The 17,937-nt window shown below is 38.5% G+C and overlaps 1 protein-coding gene and 1 long non-coding RNA gene across 11 annotated transcripts in view; one reads left to right on the top strand and one right to left on the bottom strand.

Moving 5' to 3' along the window:
* LOC145538498 (uncharacterized) overlaps positions 1-5,875 on the bottom strand; it is a 57,846-nt gene extending 51,971 nt beyond the window's left edge. The window contains exon 1 of the long non-coding RNA XR_014076945.1: positions 5,730-5,875. This is a non-coding gene — a long non-coding RNA (uncharacterized LOC145538498). The remainder of the gene's footprint in view (positions 1-5,729) is intronic.
* CCNL1 (cyclin L1) lies at positions 4,699-17,260 on the top strand. 10 transcript variants are annotated; one of them, XR_014076937.1, is made up of 12 exons: positions 4,699-5,054; positions 5,338-5,412; positions 6,103-6,212; positions 11,797-11,917; positions 12,960-13,024; positions 13,263-13,464; positions 14,726-14,825; positions 14,960-15,064; positions 15,162-15,303; positions 15,518-15,629; positions 15,736-15,834; positions 16,452-17,260. XR_014076937.1 is itself a non-coding variant. In XM_081570647.1 (11 exons), exons 1-11 carry the CDS (start codon positions 4,752-4,754, stop codon positions 16,798-16,800), a joined length of 1,563 nt encoding a protein of 520 aa, XP_081426773.1. In that variant the 5' UTR covers positions 4,699-4,751; the 3' UTR covers positions 16,801-17,260. The 10 variants fall into 10 exon arrangements, 2 of the variants coding, with proteins under 2 accessions (XP_081426773.1, XP_081426772.1); XR_014076936.1 differs by having other exon boundaries at positions 13,263-13,711; XR_014076942.1 differs by having other exon boundaries at positions 12,960-13,028; positions 13,268-13,464.
* The last annotated feature ends 677 nt before the right edge of the window (positions 17,261-17,937 follow it).

Below are 17,937 nucleotides of genomic sequence, written 5' to 3'. Positions count from 1 at the left end.
TAGCTATTTGCAGCCTCATCTTTGGACCTTAGTTTCCTTTTTTGAATAAAAGCGATGAGACTAGATACTAACTTCAAAAGCAAACCTGTGGTTTTGTTAGCTTTACAGTTTATCAAATTGGCACTGGCCTTTTAACGTTCAACCACACATGCCCAGTTTCTGGACACACCTCCAAATACTGTCTCAGAGCCTCTGTCCACACTCAGTCACCAAACGACATCACTGTATAGTTTCTTTGAGTTCCTGTCCCCTTACTGCAACTCTCTGGGTGTAGCAGTTCCAGCAAGCCTCCTGTTCCCCAGCCCAGGCCTATGAGGAACAGAGGTTGTGGGCTATTAAGCGCTCTGTGAGGACACAGAATAGAGCAGAAGTGGAAACGCGACTTATCTACCAAGTGTTGCAAAAATTAACAGGATAAATTGGGACCTGTAGCTTCTACTAGGGAGAGGGGGCTGTGGTGGTAGGACAGACACTCGAGGATAGGACTGACCTCTGGATGAAAGGAGAAGGCAGGACCAGGCAGCCTATGGAAGGCCCTAGGAGAAAAGCATGCAGGTCAGCCCACAAGCTCTGATTAAGTATCTACCATATACACAGTGTCGTATAGGTTTCTGTGGAGAATGTCAATAAATGCAAAAATGGTCCTATTTTTAAGGAGGCAATAAACTCACCCATGAAGTAATCAGGTAACTGCATGATAGTACAGAATCATGTGTCAGAATGTATACTAGGAGGGAGTCCAAAGAAGGAGAAAATAAATAAAAGGTAAATCAGGTGGAGGAGGTTCCTGGCAAAAGGTAGGGAATTTCATCTGTATCTCAAAAAAAAAAAATTGTTTAACATAAAGGAGGAGTTAGAATATTGTAGACTTGAGAAATGGAAGCAGGGTTAAGTGTGAAATCAGGAAGGTAACAACATATTGGTGAGGAGACAGGTCCAGCTGATCTTGGTTCAGGTTGAAACAGGGGAATAAGGTGAGGTGGTAATGTGATGAGGAAATGAATGACAGGGCAAGTTTAGATTGTGGAAAGCCCCAACTGCCAGAAAGTATTGATTTCTATTATCTCCAACATTTTTTTTTTTTTGAGGAAGTGGAAGAAGTAAGCTGATATTTCAAGAGCAATTTAGAGATGTCCCAGGATGAATTAAGGATGGGAGAGACTGGAGGCAAGAAGACCATTTAGAAAGCTACTGTGGTGGTCCAGGCATGAGAGAACAGCAGATATAGTAGAACAGGACAGGCAGATTCAAGGAAGGAACAACAAGAGTTAGTGACTAAAACACAATAAAGAAGAAATAAACAAAAGATAGTCTGTGGTTCAAGATGTCTGAATAACCAGAGTCAAAGAATTTTAGACCTGCAAGGGGTCCAGTTGGATTACTTTATGAGAAAATGGGTGGTTGTTTAAGTGTCAGAAGTAGTTCTCTGCAGAGCCAGCAGCGGGATGCTCAGGCCAGTGTTACAAGATTTACCAAGCAGTACATGCCCAAGTGTTAATTACATATAAAGCATTTTCAGTCCCAGCCACTGGACCGCCAGGGAATTCCCCAGAATGACTCTTTCTAATGATGAGAGCAACCTGATCAGAATGTGTTATATGACATATAACTGCCACAGGACTAAATGAAATATAGTCATGTAACTACACCAATCGTTCCTGTGTGAAGTCAGATTTTTTCTGATCTCTGCTGTGAACAGAAACTTGATCAGTGATTTCTGAAGGTTTTAAGTGCTCCCTGTTGACATGAACCATAATGACTTATCCCTTCTCTGACTGCTTTTTGCACTTACTGGTCACCTTGATACTTGTCTCTGAGTGTACCATTCCCTTTATTAAGAGTGTACCTCCTTCTTGGTAGGGGACTTACACTCCATTTGCTCTTAGTCTAAATGACAGTGTTGTGTTTTGAAACTCTGCTAGCCCACTTATGGTTAGCCAATTGCTGAAGAAATTAATGAAATTTTTAGGATTAAAGAACCTGAAAGTTTAAATAATAATGAAAAACACACTCCCCTGAGAGACTGCAGAGACTTATGGAATGAGAACTGATTTAAGCATCAGGAATATGATTCAATAGCCTCAGGGAGGCCACAGATAATTCCATTTGTCCCTTCAGTCTTCATCTGAAGCCTGCAGGTCTTCATAAGTTAAAATGCAACTTTAATTATCATTGATTTCCTTTTAGACATGGGTAAACTCAGGGTCTACTAGGAGGACTGCTGTTAAGAAAGAATATACTAAATATTTGGAGAAGGGAATGGCAATCCACACCAGTATTCTTGCCTAGAGAATCCCATGGACAGAGGAGCCTGGCAGGCTGCAGTCCCTAGGATCAGAGTCTAACATGACTGAGCGACTAACACTTCAGACTTCAACTGGATGCAATTTGAAGTACAGTCAGAAAAGAGTGGGAAGTGGGCACAAAGTTGTAGAATAGTTTGAGTGGTTATGCACTTGTGGAAATTATTGCCAGACACAGGAGGAGGGCAACAGGGAAGTCCACTGGGAAAAGACACCAGGAGTAGAGCAAGCTACCCTCCTTCTCCCAGAACTCCTCATTCCTATGCTTGTGAACTTGGTTAGATTAATCATGGACCTAGAGATTAAAAATGTATTATCAAATAATGGGTTGGCCAGAAAGTTTGGGTTTTTCCGTACAAACTTTTTGGCCAACCCAATATATCACCAAGTCAGCTTACTGGAGAAGAGTGGTGGGAAATTCTCTAAATATTAGAAAAATGTTACATTAAGAAATAGTCTTACATTACTCTCAAGTCATTACAAATACAGGTGATGATTTCACTGACGCTCAGTGTTTTGATGAAGCATATTACCAATTAGGTTTTATTTTTTTCCCTTTTTACTTTGAAATAATTGAAGCATTCCCCACTTGATACTATCTTACACAACTGCATACTAGATGATCAGAACCAGGAAAATTGCATACCATCAATTAGTTTTTAAAGATTTCAAAGTTGGTTACAGCATTTTAGATCCGATATTGAAGAGGGACGTTTCCCTGGAAGCAGCCTAGTCACCAAGGTGAAGGTGAGGAGCAGAGAGGTCAGGTATCTTGATTTGAGCAATGTTTCTCAATCCTGGTGAACATTTCAGTCACCTGGACCATTGGCAAAATTCAAGCACTGGCTGGGCCTATTGCAAATCAATACTAACCGCTATAAGTAAGACTCAGGCATCAGTATGTTCTAAAAGCTCCTCTGGGTAATTCTCTAGTGGTTCAGTGGTTAGGACTCAGTTTTTTCCACTGCTAAGGGCCTAGATTCAATCTCTGGTTAGGGAACTAAGATCCCCACAAGCTGCTGTGATGTGGCCAAGAATAAACAGAAGCTCCTCTGAAGATCCTTAAGTGCAGCCAGAGTTCAGAAATACTGATGTAAGGTTGGTTTAATGCTTTTTCTAAAATGAGGATTTTGAATATGTTTTGCTTTTGCGATGTCACTGACAAATATTTCAGTGTATTCAAACTCTCTTTGCTCTATTTATAGAAGTTTCTATTAGCTTTCTATAATTAATCCAAATAAGCCTTAAAACTGAGCTGTACAATAGACGATGGGGGCGTCTCATCTCCAGACCATGTCTCCTAGGTTCAGGCGTGGGATAAAAAATTGAGTAAATCTGGACGTACTCCTCTTCCTCCAGCTCTAGCTTCTAGTAGTTTGGATCGGTATCACTGTTTTTACTTCAAACTTCAGGAAATTGGGAGAACTACTAATATCACAGAGGGATATATATATATATATGTGTATATATATATAAAGGAGATCGATTTCTCCCATACTACTAATTGCAGTAACCACGCAGGACTACATAGACTCCCTTCTGGGCATAATCAAATTACCTCTGTAAGGGCTCGCCCTAAAACTATTTTTGGAAACTAGGGATTTTCCAGATTAGCGAAAGCTGTGGCGCTGTCACTGGCTCAGGCCTGTGTTTCATAATCTAAGCCGTTAAAGCAGCCGCCCTTGCAGTCAATACGAAGCCTTCGCTCTACTTCGATTCCTCTGGGAATGACAGGCTCATCGGGGAGCTTTTTTTTCCCCCCTTGGAACCGAAGTAGTTCACATTCCTGTTTTCTAAAAATACCGTAAAGCAACCCTCTCCAGATTCCTCGCGGGTCACTTTAAATTACAAGTTCATCCGTACACGACATCGGAGTAACCACTTACACCCGCCAATGCGGGCGAAGGTCGTTCCGACGCCTCCCTTTGTACTCGCTGAACCTGCGCCACCCAAATGCGGAAAGTTAGGAGAGGAAGAGAGATGGGAGCACACGGATGCACGTTCTAGAGAAATTATCAAAACTGTGCAGGGATTACAGTAAATTTGCGGACTCGAACTTGGAGATAAGGTATCTCGTAAAGCTCCCTTGTTACTCTTTTGATTGAAAATATTACAAACGAGGCGAGGCGGTTTGAGGTTGTGTTAGTAAGCAGACCACGTCCCCAGCCGCTCTGGGGAACCAACGGAGAGGTCACCCAGATCATCCGACGGTCCCACCCAGAGGCCTCCGCTCCGCGGCCGGCACGGGCGTAGGCTCCGCGGGCGGAGACGACGCCTGAAGGGACTAGTTGGTACGCCGGACGGGCGTGGTGACGTCAGGGCGGAAGCGCACGCTGCGTGAAGCGGCCAGAACCCGGCGGTCACGGGAATATCCGTCGCGCCGAGAACGCTGGTTAGTCTCACTCCGGGTTCCGGCTGCGTTGGGCGTGCGTGCGGCTCGCTGAGACTATGGCGTCCGGGCCTCACCCGACCGCGACCGCTGCCACCGCCGTCTCGTCTGCTGCCCCGAGCGCGGGCGGCTCAAGCTCCGGCACGACGACCACGACGACGACCACGACGGGAGGGATCCTGATCGGCGACCGTCTCTACTCGGAAGTTTCGCTCACCATCGACCACTCGCTGATTCCGGAGGAGCGGCTCTCGCCCACCCCGTCCATGCAGGACGGGCTCGACCTGCCCAGCGAGACGGACTTGCGCATCCTGGGCTGCGAGCTCATCCAGGCCGCCGGCATTCTCCTCCGGCTTCCGCAGGTCAGTGTTCCGGCCCCGGGCCGACAGGCGCGCCTCCCCTCCTCGCCTTCCCCTCCGCTGCCTTCCGGTACCACCAGGGCCCGGCCGTGTGGGAGTCACCCCCTGGGGCTCTCCAGCCGCGGGTCGCAGTCAGAGCGCGCGAGGGAGCGTGCGATGGGAGGACGGCCAGGGAGCTGTTCGAGGTGGGGAGGGGGAGGGGAGTGAGCGGAGGCACAAAATGGCGGCGGCGCCTGGTGCGGGCCCGCCTGACCCTTGCGCTTCCGTTCTCTTCTCTTGTCTGCAGGTGGCGATGGCAACGGGTCAGGTGTTGTTTCATCGTTTTTTCTACTCCAAGTCTTTCGTCAAACACAGTTTCGAGGTAAGCAGGGCGGGGGCGGGCAACGGGGGATTTCTCCATCCGGAAATGGGAAGGAAGGAGGGGATAATGTCAGCGGCCAGCCTTTGTAGAAAGGGAGTGGTTAGTTTTAGGCCTTTGTACCTAGCTCTCATCCATAAGGGAGTAGGGATTTTTGGAGAGAGTTTGAGAACCAGAAGATGGAGCCTGAGCCCAGGTGCCTTATTATCAAGAATTTGCATTTTCAATCAAATGGAGAGTTCTGTGAGATTGAGTTTGGCTACGGATTGAAAATAAAGGAGAATAGAGACTTCCCTGGTGGCTCAGACGGTAAAGCTTACAATGTGGTAGGCCCGTGTTCCATCCCTGGGACGAGAAGATCCTCTGGAGAAGGAAATTGCAACCTCCACTCCCGTACTCTTGCCTGGAAAATCCCATGGACAGAGGAGCCTAGTAGGCTACAGTCCATGTGGTCGGGTCGCAACTGAGCGACTAAACTTTCAGTTTCAGGCAATAAAAAGAAACGTCACACTAGCATAGTCTATGTCCTAGAAATGTCAACTGCGATTTCATTTCACCAAATGTCCCAGTTGTGTCTGAAAGTTTTTTCATTAGAGTAAGTTCTGTAGACTTTGAGAGGGGCACTTCTTTCTAACTTTACTCCTGCAGTGCCATAATCTAACAGCTTTTTATTGGCTCTTTTTTTTTTTCCAGATTGTTGCGATGGCATGTATTAATCTTGCATCAAAAATCGAAGAAGCACCTAGAAGAATAAGAGATGTGATTAATGTATTTCACCACCTCCGCCAGTTAAGAGGAAAAAGGTAAGATTGGCATTATTGAATGCAGCATCTCTTGTTACTGCTGAACTGTGCACCAATCATATCAAAACATTCTTTCCTCTCAAGTTAAAACCGATGCAAGGGAAAACTGACTTTAATTTAGGTGTTAAAATTCACATAGGAACACACTTATAATTTGAAAAACCACAGTTAACCAGTTATCTGAAGTTTGTAGAGGCAGTTGTGTTTATGGACAATCCTAACAGTGCTGCGAAGCCAGTCCTGTGGTTTTAAGATTAAACAAGAAAGGGAATATGTTTGTCTCAAGTGTGAGTGTGTTCTGTAAGTTGTTTTTCTCCTCCCTTCTCTGTAAGACTGAAGGCTGGAAGTTTAAACACTGCAGTTCAAGTTAATATTGTGGTGAAGTTTTGTGTAGATTGTCTTACCACTGGAAGTTCCAGTTAATTCTTTACCAATTGAGGTTGGCTTTTGTTACAATACTTCTCAACATTGAACTACGATATCCCCCATAATACCGGATCTGAAAGGACTGCAGGATGATAAAGTTTGGAGTCAAAGGGATTAAACAGGTATTTTGTTTTGGTCAGATAACAGTCTCAGTTAGTGGGCTGCATTTAGATAGGGCCCATTTAGCTGATCTAGTAAGAAAATAGAAACCAAAATAGTGTCGTTTTATAGGTGGACACTTGCTAACATTTTATGTGTTCCTGTGAGGCAGTACCAAAAAGTTTTAGTTACAGTGCTGCTTGTGTCTACAGATGACTTCTAGTACTAGATGCTTCTAGTACATACATAGTGTAGATTAGTTCTTCTGTTCACCTTTTGAGGAGTTGCTGTGATATTAGATAAACTTGTACTGAGTTTGAAAGGAAGTCAGTTATAAAAAGATTTTAAATCATTTTGGGGTTGGGCATTGGTTAGTACCATATTAGTAGCTTCTGTGAGTGGTCCTTATTAGGTGAATCTGTAAGTTGTTGGTAATGGAACTATTTAAAGACAAGCAAACAGTAGCCTTGAAATGATTAGTCAGTCTACTTAGACTGAAATGTTGTTACCCAAGTAGTTTTCACAGCGGTTTTCAGTTTTCTTACTTCTTCATTCTATTCTTTTCTCATTCACCTTATTTCCAGGGATAGACTTAACTTTTTAATTTAAAAATGTTTTCTAGCGTCTTAGTGAGGAATCCCTGAAACTTGGGAAGTTTTCAAATTGATACTTAGTATGGTCTGAGCTAAAATTTATATTTAGATCTAGTTGATTGTTAAGGGTGTTTAAACAGCGACACTAATAAAAAGATTCTTTAGTCAAAGGATTCTGTTTGCTTAAAGGAAATAGTTTTCTGTTAGTATTCTTTGAACCATTTTGCTATTATCATTTATTATCTACTTTGAAATTTTTCTTTGAGATGGAGTATTCTTCCTTGATGTCAGAGTAGGTTCTCTTAACTGAAAACCTTGGAATTTAAAACATCTCACCTGATTTGACTGTTGTGTCGGGTTTTTTTTTCCCCTCCTTTTGGTCATTATCACAGAAATTGTGTCTCAATCTTAGAAGTCTGATTTACAGCATGAAATTTAAAGGGAGTTGTTAATTGCATGGAAGCCTTTTTTTAAAAAGCAGGATGTAAAAGTGTTTCTATGCATATTACAAGTTTACTCAGACAGGTAGCTTGTATATGTTATTAACTTCAACTCTTTTTTCCCTTGCAACCGACTATACAGCGACCAGCTACATTTACCAAAGCCTGGGTGATGTGGAGTGGTACATAGCGATGAAGCTGTCGTCATGGCAACAGTGAGTGAAGTATCGAAAATCCCCAAGGAGAAGCCAGTGCTCTGAGAATAGGTCACTGGAATCGGGGACTAACAGGTTGGCCACTGGTGAACCATTTAGAAAAACTCCTGTTTCTTGTTACAAGCGTTTGTCTTTGCTGTCCAAGTTATTAAAACGATAGTTTAGTACTTTTTTAGATTAATGTCATTAGAAGAGTACTATTAATACCACTTTAGCTAGGTAAAGTATATCAGTTTGTCTTAATGGTATTATTTATTTTAGTTTATGCATAGCTTTAAATTGTAGTGTGACCTTGCTAATAACAAGCATCAATTTTGTAGCCTTTAAAAAAATGTTGCTGTATTTCAGTGCTGACTAAATATTAAAATTACTAGAGGAGCTTTTAGGAAGAACTGATGCCCAAGCCCCATTCAGAATTATGTGATTTTTTTTTCTCTTCATTTTTTTTGTAGTTTGAGTATGTTTTTTTAAGCTCAGAAAGATGGCTTTTTCATTTCAGTAGTTCCCAATTATAGTTTGCTTTTGAGATGCAGCATATTCCCAGCAAACGAAGGGTTTTCTGTAGTTTTAAGGCACCTAGCTTCATACTGTAAGGCTTGTCTAAACGAAGACAAATATTCAAAGACTGCAGCAACCCACTTATTGGTGAATGTGGTGTGGTATTTTCAACATGCATATAGATCATAGATTTGAGTTGGGAGGGTCTTAAGTGATCTTGTCATTTAGTCCAGTCTTCATCCACAGTTGATTTTGGTGGCTCTAAAAGATGGCCTTCAGTTTGTTTAAACACTGCCAAAGAAAGAATGTTCCTTTGAAGTAGGAATTACAAATTTCTGTATGTTGAGGAACAGTCTGCCTTTTTGTAAACTACTGATCTCCTTTAAGTATAGTCTCAAAGAATTTGTTCCACATTTTCTTGGTCCTTTGTACCACATGAGTAAGACAAACCATGTTTGAATCTCCTCCTAAATTTGTTGTTGTGGTTGTATTTTTGAGATCATGCTAAAGGAAAGATAGCTAATCTGAGACCCCATAATAAACTTCAAATGATCAAAACCCAAAACTTTGCACTTAAGATTAAAATTTGGGAATTGTTCTTTTCATATAAATTAATCTGAAAAAGTCTGACAAGAGCAGAGGAGTAGGAGTTAGGTTTAGGTGTTTTTTATCATGAAAATTTATTTTTTCTAAAAAGATAAAAGTTTCTTTTAAGCAGGTTTTTTTTAAAGATTTTAAAATGTTAACCTCTTCAAACTTTTATTGGAAAGAAAGTTTACTTAATTGATAAGGAACAAATTCTAGCAAACCTTAATTAAATTTGATGTGCTTGTTGCCAGGTCAAGTATGAAGAGATACTTTGTTAATACAAAGAAACAATTTGCTTAGGCAGTTTGAACCTTTTCTTACTGCTGCTATTTGGGGATACAATTGTGATAAAAAGGAATCTTTGTAAGTAGTGTAAGTTACGCATTCATTGAGCCTCCTTTCATTGTGAGGTAAAACCACTTCTGAACAGTGAAGGTATCAGATTGTATACATCTACAAAATTGACTTTGAAGATTGCAAGCAGTTACTATTGCCTAAGCAAGAAGTTGAGTAGGTAGTTGAATTGAGTAGGTAGTGGGTTTGGTTTCCCTAATTGGTTTAATGTTGGGATTTTGACACCAAAAAATGTGAAAATAAAGATTATACAGAATAGATAGAAAATAACTAATTTACTTCAGCAGAATTAGTGATTAAACCTGATTAGGGACCAGATAATAGCCATAATTCAAATGTTGAGTTGGTTGATTGTAAGAAAATGAATTTCTAACAGAATTTGGAATAAACCCTTATAGCAAGTTTGGTTAGAGATATAATAAATTTGTTCAACATAAATAGGAAAAAATGAGACAAAACTTTTCATAATAATTTTATAAGGATTCTAATGGTGCAGTTTACTGTTTGACTTGCACCTTAAGTATTAAGAAGGTGGTGTGTAACTATACCACCAGAGGTATTCTGTCTCTTAATGAATACCTGATGAAAAAGGGTCAACAGATAACTGGTCCACTGGTTAAAGAGTTGGTTCTTTAAGTAGATTTCACTTTTCCTCAGATTTCCTGTTATAACATTTGAAAAACCATAAACCTTAAGGTCTTTGGAACACGTTTTTGTGTACACATTTGTTTCTCAGTCACTAAGTCGTGTCCGACTCTTTGCGACTTCATGAACAGCACGCTAGGCTTCCCTGTCCTCGTTTGAATTAAATTTGATTTTTTCCAAAGAACAGTGAACTTGTAGCCTGTTTGTCATGATAAAATGGATTCATTATTTATATTTTATGTTAGAAATCAGTCCCCTCCCCAACTGAAAGGTGTGGCTTCATTTCTCACCTTTCAAAGCTGTAAGAACTGAATTGAGTGAAGGCCACTTGCATCATTAACAGGCTATTTTCCATCTTGTCAGCTTTGCCAACTTTTGTCTTATATCCAACTTGATAGTATAGAAAAGCTAGAAATAGTTTAGTTAAGTGTTCCAGTCTTAAGTTTCAAACAGGAGAAAGAAAGGAAAATAAATATGACTGCAGATTTTTTTACTCTGGTAACATACATTACAGGGTAATAAAGCTGATTTCAGATTCTTTTCTGATCTTCAAGTGGATATGTAGTATAAAATTATGAGATTAAATTTTTTTGGATGTGTTGTCCATAGTAAAAGGAGAAGTGGGGGCAATATTCAGAAGGACTATCTTTATAAAATGTTGTGTTCTGCCCAGAGCAAAAACTCGTGGATTTTTTGGCTGAAAATGAGTATGGGGGAAAATATTTACGTATTCTACCCATGTTAAAATCAGCTTCTAAATAAAAATGTGTTTTTTGTTGGTTGGATCTAAGAATGTAACAAACGAAGGATATTGGTACATTTTATACACTTTAAGAAGAGAAATTCTAAGTCCTGACTGACTTCTCATTAAGAAACTAGTTGTTTATTTTAAGACTTAAATTTAAGACAGTTTTTTAATTGAAAGCATTTTTCCCCCAAAGCACTGAACCGCAAATATATCGCCTCTCACAACTTTAAAGCTGTCAAAATTTTGGTCTGGCACAGAGACCTTACATGCTGTTATAGTTTCTTCATTATGGTTGGTCTTACCTTCTCCTTGGCATTGTGTACTAAAGATGCTGCCTAATAACTCGGAACAAATTTTGGCCTGGTTTTATTGATCACTTTGGGTGTTAAATCTGATTTTTAAAAACATTTCTTTGGTAATTGAGCTGAATCTTTCATTTCTAGATTATTAACAGAGACTCTTAGATCAGTTTAATTAAATGAACTGCCCATTTAGGGAAATCTGAATTAGCTACCCACTGTGTTTTCCCCTAATGTTAGTTTTGGTCTTAAACCAATCATGAGTTGATATTTTGTAAAATCCCTCTAATCTTGTGAAGTCTTTGTAATACATATGTTCAAGAGCACATTAATTTTGTTTCTAGTCTGTGGAGACTAATGAGATTGTGAAAATAAATCAGGCTGTTACGTAATATAAATACATCTGGATGAAAAAAATCAAGGATAAATCTAAAGAGCATTAGACTGAAATTTTTTTCATTTCAGGGTTTTGTTAGTAAGCTAGGAAGTGAGTCTAGAAAGTATATATTTAATTAGCATAACTTGGACAGCATAAGATTAATGCTTTTAACTTGTTTGCAGGAGTTTAAAAAGCTGGTTTCTGTTGCCAATAGTTGGTTGGAAGGGAAAATGGAGATACCACAAATAAAATTTTTGGGATGTGCAAAACAGTTTTGATTTTATTTCTTACAAACTATAGGACTCCAAGCCCCCTGATCCTTGATCAGAACTACATTAACACCAAAAATCAAGTTATCAAGGCAGAGAGGAGGGTGCTAAAGGAATTGGGATTTTGTGTTCATGTCAAGCATCCCCATAAGGTGAGTTGTAGAATACAGAAATTACATTCGTAAGTATTAGGGTTTTGTTTTGTTTTTTTAATTTTATTTCCTGCTAATTTATCTTTGAGCACTAACCATTGGTTTTAAAAAGCAACTTTTTGGACATTGAAATCATCAGTAAAATGAGAATCAAAGTCTTGGGTTCAGATCTTAACTTTTTATTGTGTGGACGTAGATAAGTTCTTTTTGCTTCTGAGGTAACCCAGTGTTCATACTAGAGAATGGAGATTTTTACATATTAGCCATGGAATGAATAAACATTTGTGTCTGCAGAAGTACCTGGTGGTGTGTTACCCTGTTGCATAGTGAAATGGCTTAGAGTGTGGCTGCTCACTTTTAGCATCATTGAGTGTTCTTAGGTTTCTCCAGTGTCTCTTGGCTTCCATATGCTCAACATAAGCCATAGCACAATGATGATGAGAGCAGGTGCTCTGGGGGCAGGACCATCTGCACATAGAAATGTGTTTTTCTGCCATTAGCTGTGTGACCTTGGCAGAAAACTCTGTGCCTCAGATTCCACATCTCTAAAATTGTGAAATGAAAATGATGATGATAATGGTCCAGAAAGATCTGAGCTGAGGTAAACTCTATTTAGAGTTTTTAAAACTTATCACACTTTAGTATGGTAAGCTTCACTGTCCTATAATACCCACTCTGAGTTGTGCATAGTATGCACCATACACATTGTGTAACTTTTAAAACGTAACAGTCTCTAGGGTTTTTGTACCTTTGGAAATCAAGTGAAATAATCAGTTCCTGTCACATAAAGGATTAGATACTGTTCTTAGATGATTTAACTTTTTTCCTGTACAATTTTGGAACATTTCATGTCCATGTGAACTCTAGTAACATAAAAACCTACATTGACTATCAGGTACATTTTAGGTTGGTCTGTATTATTCATGCAGTTTCATGAATTAAAACTTGCTCCTAATATTTTCAGTTACTTATGTTCATTGAACTCTGTACTTTGAAAGAACTTCCAGTATGCTAAACTAAGTTTTTTTCCCTTGTCCTTCAGATCATTGTTATGTATTTACAAGTCTTAGAATGTGAACGTAATCAAACCCTGGTTCAAACTGCCTGGTAAGTTGCTTTTTTACATTTCTTTCCTAGCCAGGAAAACAGAAGCAGAAATAAAGTAAGTTTCATTTTCCCTTTCCAAAATAATGAGATAAGTTTGTTTTGGTGCTTTTTGTTTTTTTGTTTTTTAATCAAAAGGTAAATAATGCTTATTTCTGCTTCCTGTTTTCTTGGCTTGACTAATTACTTTTAATGGAGAACTCAATTTAACTTTGTTCTTTTTTCTACTCTTTAATTAAAGGGTAGTCCATGATGGTAAGTCATAGAACTCTGCCCTCTGCACTTCAGCCCATGACCTCAGGATGGCCTGATTGGCTGCCCTGCTCTCCAGCCAATCCAGTGCAAGCTCTCATCCGAGATTCACTGAAGTGGTCCATATCCATCTGGCAGCATCTTCTAGTTCTGTCGGGTTGTCAAAAGGATTTGTATATTTGCTTCTAGAAGTAACTATTCAACATGCCTATGTATTTAATGTATACCTGTAACCATCAAAATGAATAGTTCATTTTTGATAGATTTGTTGTCCAGCCATTATGACTTAAATGATTTTTGTTAGGAGTTTGACTAGATTTCTATTTTTAGTATGTATAGCATGAATTCTACCAGTGGAAACAGCAGCTTAAAATGGGCACCATTCCCATTCTTGATGGATGTATAGCTGCTGGGCTATTGGAGGCAATGGTATTAGAAGTAAGAAGTACTTCATTTTAAAGAGCTGTTAATTTTAACATAGAACTCTAAAACTTAGATTTTAGCGATATAGATGTGTGATTTGTAGTGCTGACTTATTTAAAGTTAAAACAAGGAGTTTGTGGTTCAGCCACAATTACTGTCTTAAGACTGTTGCGCAGTACTTAAGTGATGTAATTCTTATGTTCTGGACTTAACGACTGCCATGCTTCTTTATTAGTAATATTAGAAAAGTCTCATTGCTTTTATAAGATGCATGACTTTGATATATGTTCTATAAAACAGATTTTTAGCAGTTTTCATGGGTTAAGGACTTTTAAGAAAGTCTTTTAGTTTAACCTTTTGAACAATTTGTAAAATTTATTCAATACTTCAGGAATATTGTGGGGAGGGTTCACTATTATAAAAGTCCAGTAATTTATTAACTGAAGTAGTTATATGCTTTTATTTATATTTAGTCACACTTGTATATAAACAAGGCTGTTATATATATTATTTGCTCTTCACTTCCCAACCTAGATTTTCTGAACTAGCTTAGTTTTATTAATTTGGTGTGTGCTTACTGAAAATGCCTTTTTATCCCTATCACAGTATTGAATTTTTGAAAGAACTTGATTGCCACTGCTTTTCATTGTGGATAAAGGAGAGAGATGGTCAATAATTAATGGCTTGAAGTATTGTTGGAGTGGTTTATCATTTCTGAAACTAATCATGTCGGAACTTTCAGAGCATTGCTTTTCATAGAAATGTTTTTTTAAAACTGTTCTATGTGGAGTAATAATATGGAATTATTTTAAAGGACTTCAGTCCTATACAGGAGACATGAAGAATGATTCTCGTGTTAAATTCTTATCTCTTACTGCTTTTTGAGTTAAGAATTGTTATATGCTAGAATACTGAAAATACAAATATGAGAAGAAAAAAGAATAAAGTAGATTGAGTCTCCAATTTTATGTAAGCTTCAGAGGAACTGATTTGTTTACATACAAAGCTTATGGTTGAAATATTTTTCAGGAATTACATGAATGACAGTCTTCGAACCAATGTATTTGTTCGATTTCAACCAGAGACTATTGCATGTGCTTGCATCTACCTTGCAGCTAGAGCTCTTCAGGTAGGTGTGTATATATATATATACATATATATATAGACATGTAAATCTTGTATAGTCCAATAGGATAAATCACAGGAATTAGCGGTTCTAATAAAAACAGTGAAAATCTCATCTAATCTGTTTTTATGGTTTAGATTCCATTGCCAACTCGTCCCCATTGGTTTCTTCTTTTTGGTACTACAGAAGAGGAGATCCAAGAAATCTGCATAGAAACGCTTAGGCTTTATACCAGAAAAAAGGTAATTCTGTTTACCAGTATTTGTGTTAATATTTTGTCAGTGCTAAGAATGTAAAATTCTGTAAAAGAGAAATACTAACTTCACTTTCTTCCAACAGCCAAACTATGAATTGCTGGAAAAAGAAGTAGAGAAAAGAAAAGTTGCCTTACAAGAAGCCAAATTAAAAGCAAAGGGATTGAATCCTGATGGAACTCCAGCCCTTTCAACTCTTGGTGGATTTTCTCCAGCCTCTAAACCATGTAAGGTTAATAACTTAAGCAGTGCGAATGTGTGGTTATTAGAAAGTTTTAGCATTTCGCAGATACATAGAAACAGTGATGTTAAGCTATTCCTATTTTCTCTCTTGACAGCCAACTAAGGACTGATAATTGAATGGTACTTGGTTACATTTAGAAACCTGTTTGGCCTTCTGTAAAATCTAACAGTTAACATGCCTTAATGTTTTTTTAAAAGCATCACCAAGAGAAGTAAAAGCTGAAGAGAAGTCACCTATTTCCGTTAATGTGAAAACAATAAAAAAAGAACCCGAGGATAGACAACAGGCTTCTAAAAGCCCTTACAATGGGTGAGTATACTTGAGTTAGAAAAATGGCCTGAGGAATCTTTTTATGTATTTAATTTCTAACACTATGTACATAACTAAAAAATCGTTTTTTTGGGTTTTTTTTAAGTGTAAGAAAAGACAGCAAGAGAAGTAGAAATAGCAGAAGCGCAAGTCGATCAAGGTCAAGAACACGATCACGTTCTAGATCACATACTCCAAGAAGACAGTAAGTAAATACTCGGTTGGGGAAAGCAGTCTTATTTGGAGTCTTAAAAGGTCATGGCTTTAAAAAAAAAAATTGCACATGGACTGTTTTGAAAGTTAGGCTAGATTTAATACAGGGTAAATTGTCAGAAACGAGTTTGGAGATAGCTCTGTAGGCCTGTGGCTTTTTTGTTTCCTGGTAGCATATGGCATTCTATGCTGGTTTTGCTTTGTTTTCTGGAGGGGTGTGCAGCCTGGCTAACCACTTACTACTAATGAAGAATCAGGTCAACTATAGCCAAAGAATCTTCCCTAGTTAACTTTATAATTAGATGGCCAGCTACTTGTGGCTCTTCAGTGGTTCTTTTGAGCATAGGGGAGATAATTCAATAAATAGCTAGGACACTGTAAAAACAAATTACTCCCTTCCTTGGAATATAGACATAGTATATTTAAGATTTGTTTAATATGTTAACAGGCTGAAGGACAGGTAGTGAGGGGTGGGGAAGTTCATTAAACATCTTCAGTCTGGTCTGTCACTGATACAGTGGTTTTGTTTTGAACCTGCTATGAGCACTACCAAAAATAATTTGCTCCCAGTGGAAACTGACTCTCAACCTCAAATTTTTATTATCTAAGTTATAATAATAGGCGGAGTCGATCTGGAACATACAGCTCGAGATCAAGAAGCAGGTCCCGCAGTCACAGTGAAAGCCCAAGAAGACATCATAATCATGGCTCTCCTCACCTTAAAGCCAAGCATACCAGAGATGATTTAAAAAGTTCAAATAGACATGGTCATAAAAGGAAAAAGTCTCGTTCTCGATCTCAGAGCAAGTCTCGGGATCACTCAGATGCTGTCAAGAAACACAGGCATGAAAGGGGACATCATAGGGACAGGCGTGAAAGATCTCGCTCCTTTGAGAGGTCCCACAAAGGCAAGCACCATGGTGGCAGTCGCTCAGGACACGGCAGGCACAGACGCTGACTTTCTTCCTTTGAGCCTGCATCAACTCCTGATTTTGCCTATCTACAGTGTGATGTATGGACTCATAATCAAAATATTAAAAGCAAACTGATTAGGATTTGATTTCTTAAACCCTCTAGGTCTCTAGAAACACTGAGGACATTTTCTTTTGAAAAGAACTATGTTTTTTTGGTTTTTTTTTTTTTTTTTTTTTGCACATAAAATGCCCTAGCAGTATCTAATTGAAAACCATGGTCAGGTTCAATTGTAATTATTATAGTTGTGTATTGTTTATTGCTAAAAGAACTGGAGCGTGAATTCTGTAAAAATGTATCTTATTTTTATACAGATAAAATTGCAGACACTGTTCTATTTAAGTGGTTATTTGTTTAAATGATGGTGAATACTTTCTTAACACTGGTTTGTCTGCATGTGTAAAGATTTTTACAAGAAAATAAAATACAAATCTTGTTTTTCTAAACTGCTTCAATCTTATTTAAATAAATTATTAAAAAGAAAAATTTTGATAGTAAAATGCCTGTACTGATTTTCTGACAGACCTGTTTCTTTCCTTGTTACGTAAAGTTTGAGATTAAAATGGGTTTGGCCCAACAGTGTAACATTGCATGTTTTTTACATGTTTTATTGTAGCATGAAACTTAGTCAAAATTTGATTTGCACATAAATGGTACCACATGGTTATTTAAGTCAGGTTTAAATACTATTTATTTTGAAGGTGAGCAAACCAGAATTTTCTACTGGACAGCAAATTAGCACCAGCTTTTAAGTTTTTCTTTAGGTATTTAGGCTAGGAGGTGAGCCTATCCCCCCAACTCCTCCTCCCATCGCCCCCATCCTGCCTGGCTGTTCAAAGGAGTATCTGATCACAAAAAAAAACCCAGAAATTGTATAGCCAAGAGTATTTTTAAAATTATTTACTTGAGAGTTCCCTGATATTTTGGAAGTCAATTTAGAGACCTTAACAAGCCATAATATTGCTTTATAGTTAAGTTTTCCATTAAAATTTTCACCCATCTTGATTACTTACCTTGTCCACTAGACTTGGCTCCAAATGATTTGTTGCTGTTTCAAAAAATCAAACACACCCACAAAGAGATGAAGATTTACTGCTATAAGGATGTTTAAAGTAGTTACAAC

Source organism: Giraffa tippelskirchi, chromosome 2 (assembly GCF_054371585.1).
Source record: "Giraffa tippelskirchi isolate mGirTip1 chromosome 2, T2T-mGirTip1v1.2.pri, whole genome shotgun sequence".
Classification (NCBI taxonomy): Eukaryota; Metazoa; Chordata; class Mammalia; order Artiodactyla; family Giraffidae; genus Giraffa; species Giraffa tippelskirchi.
This window is presented reverse-complemented; position numbering and strand designations above follow the sequence as displayed.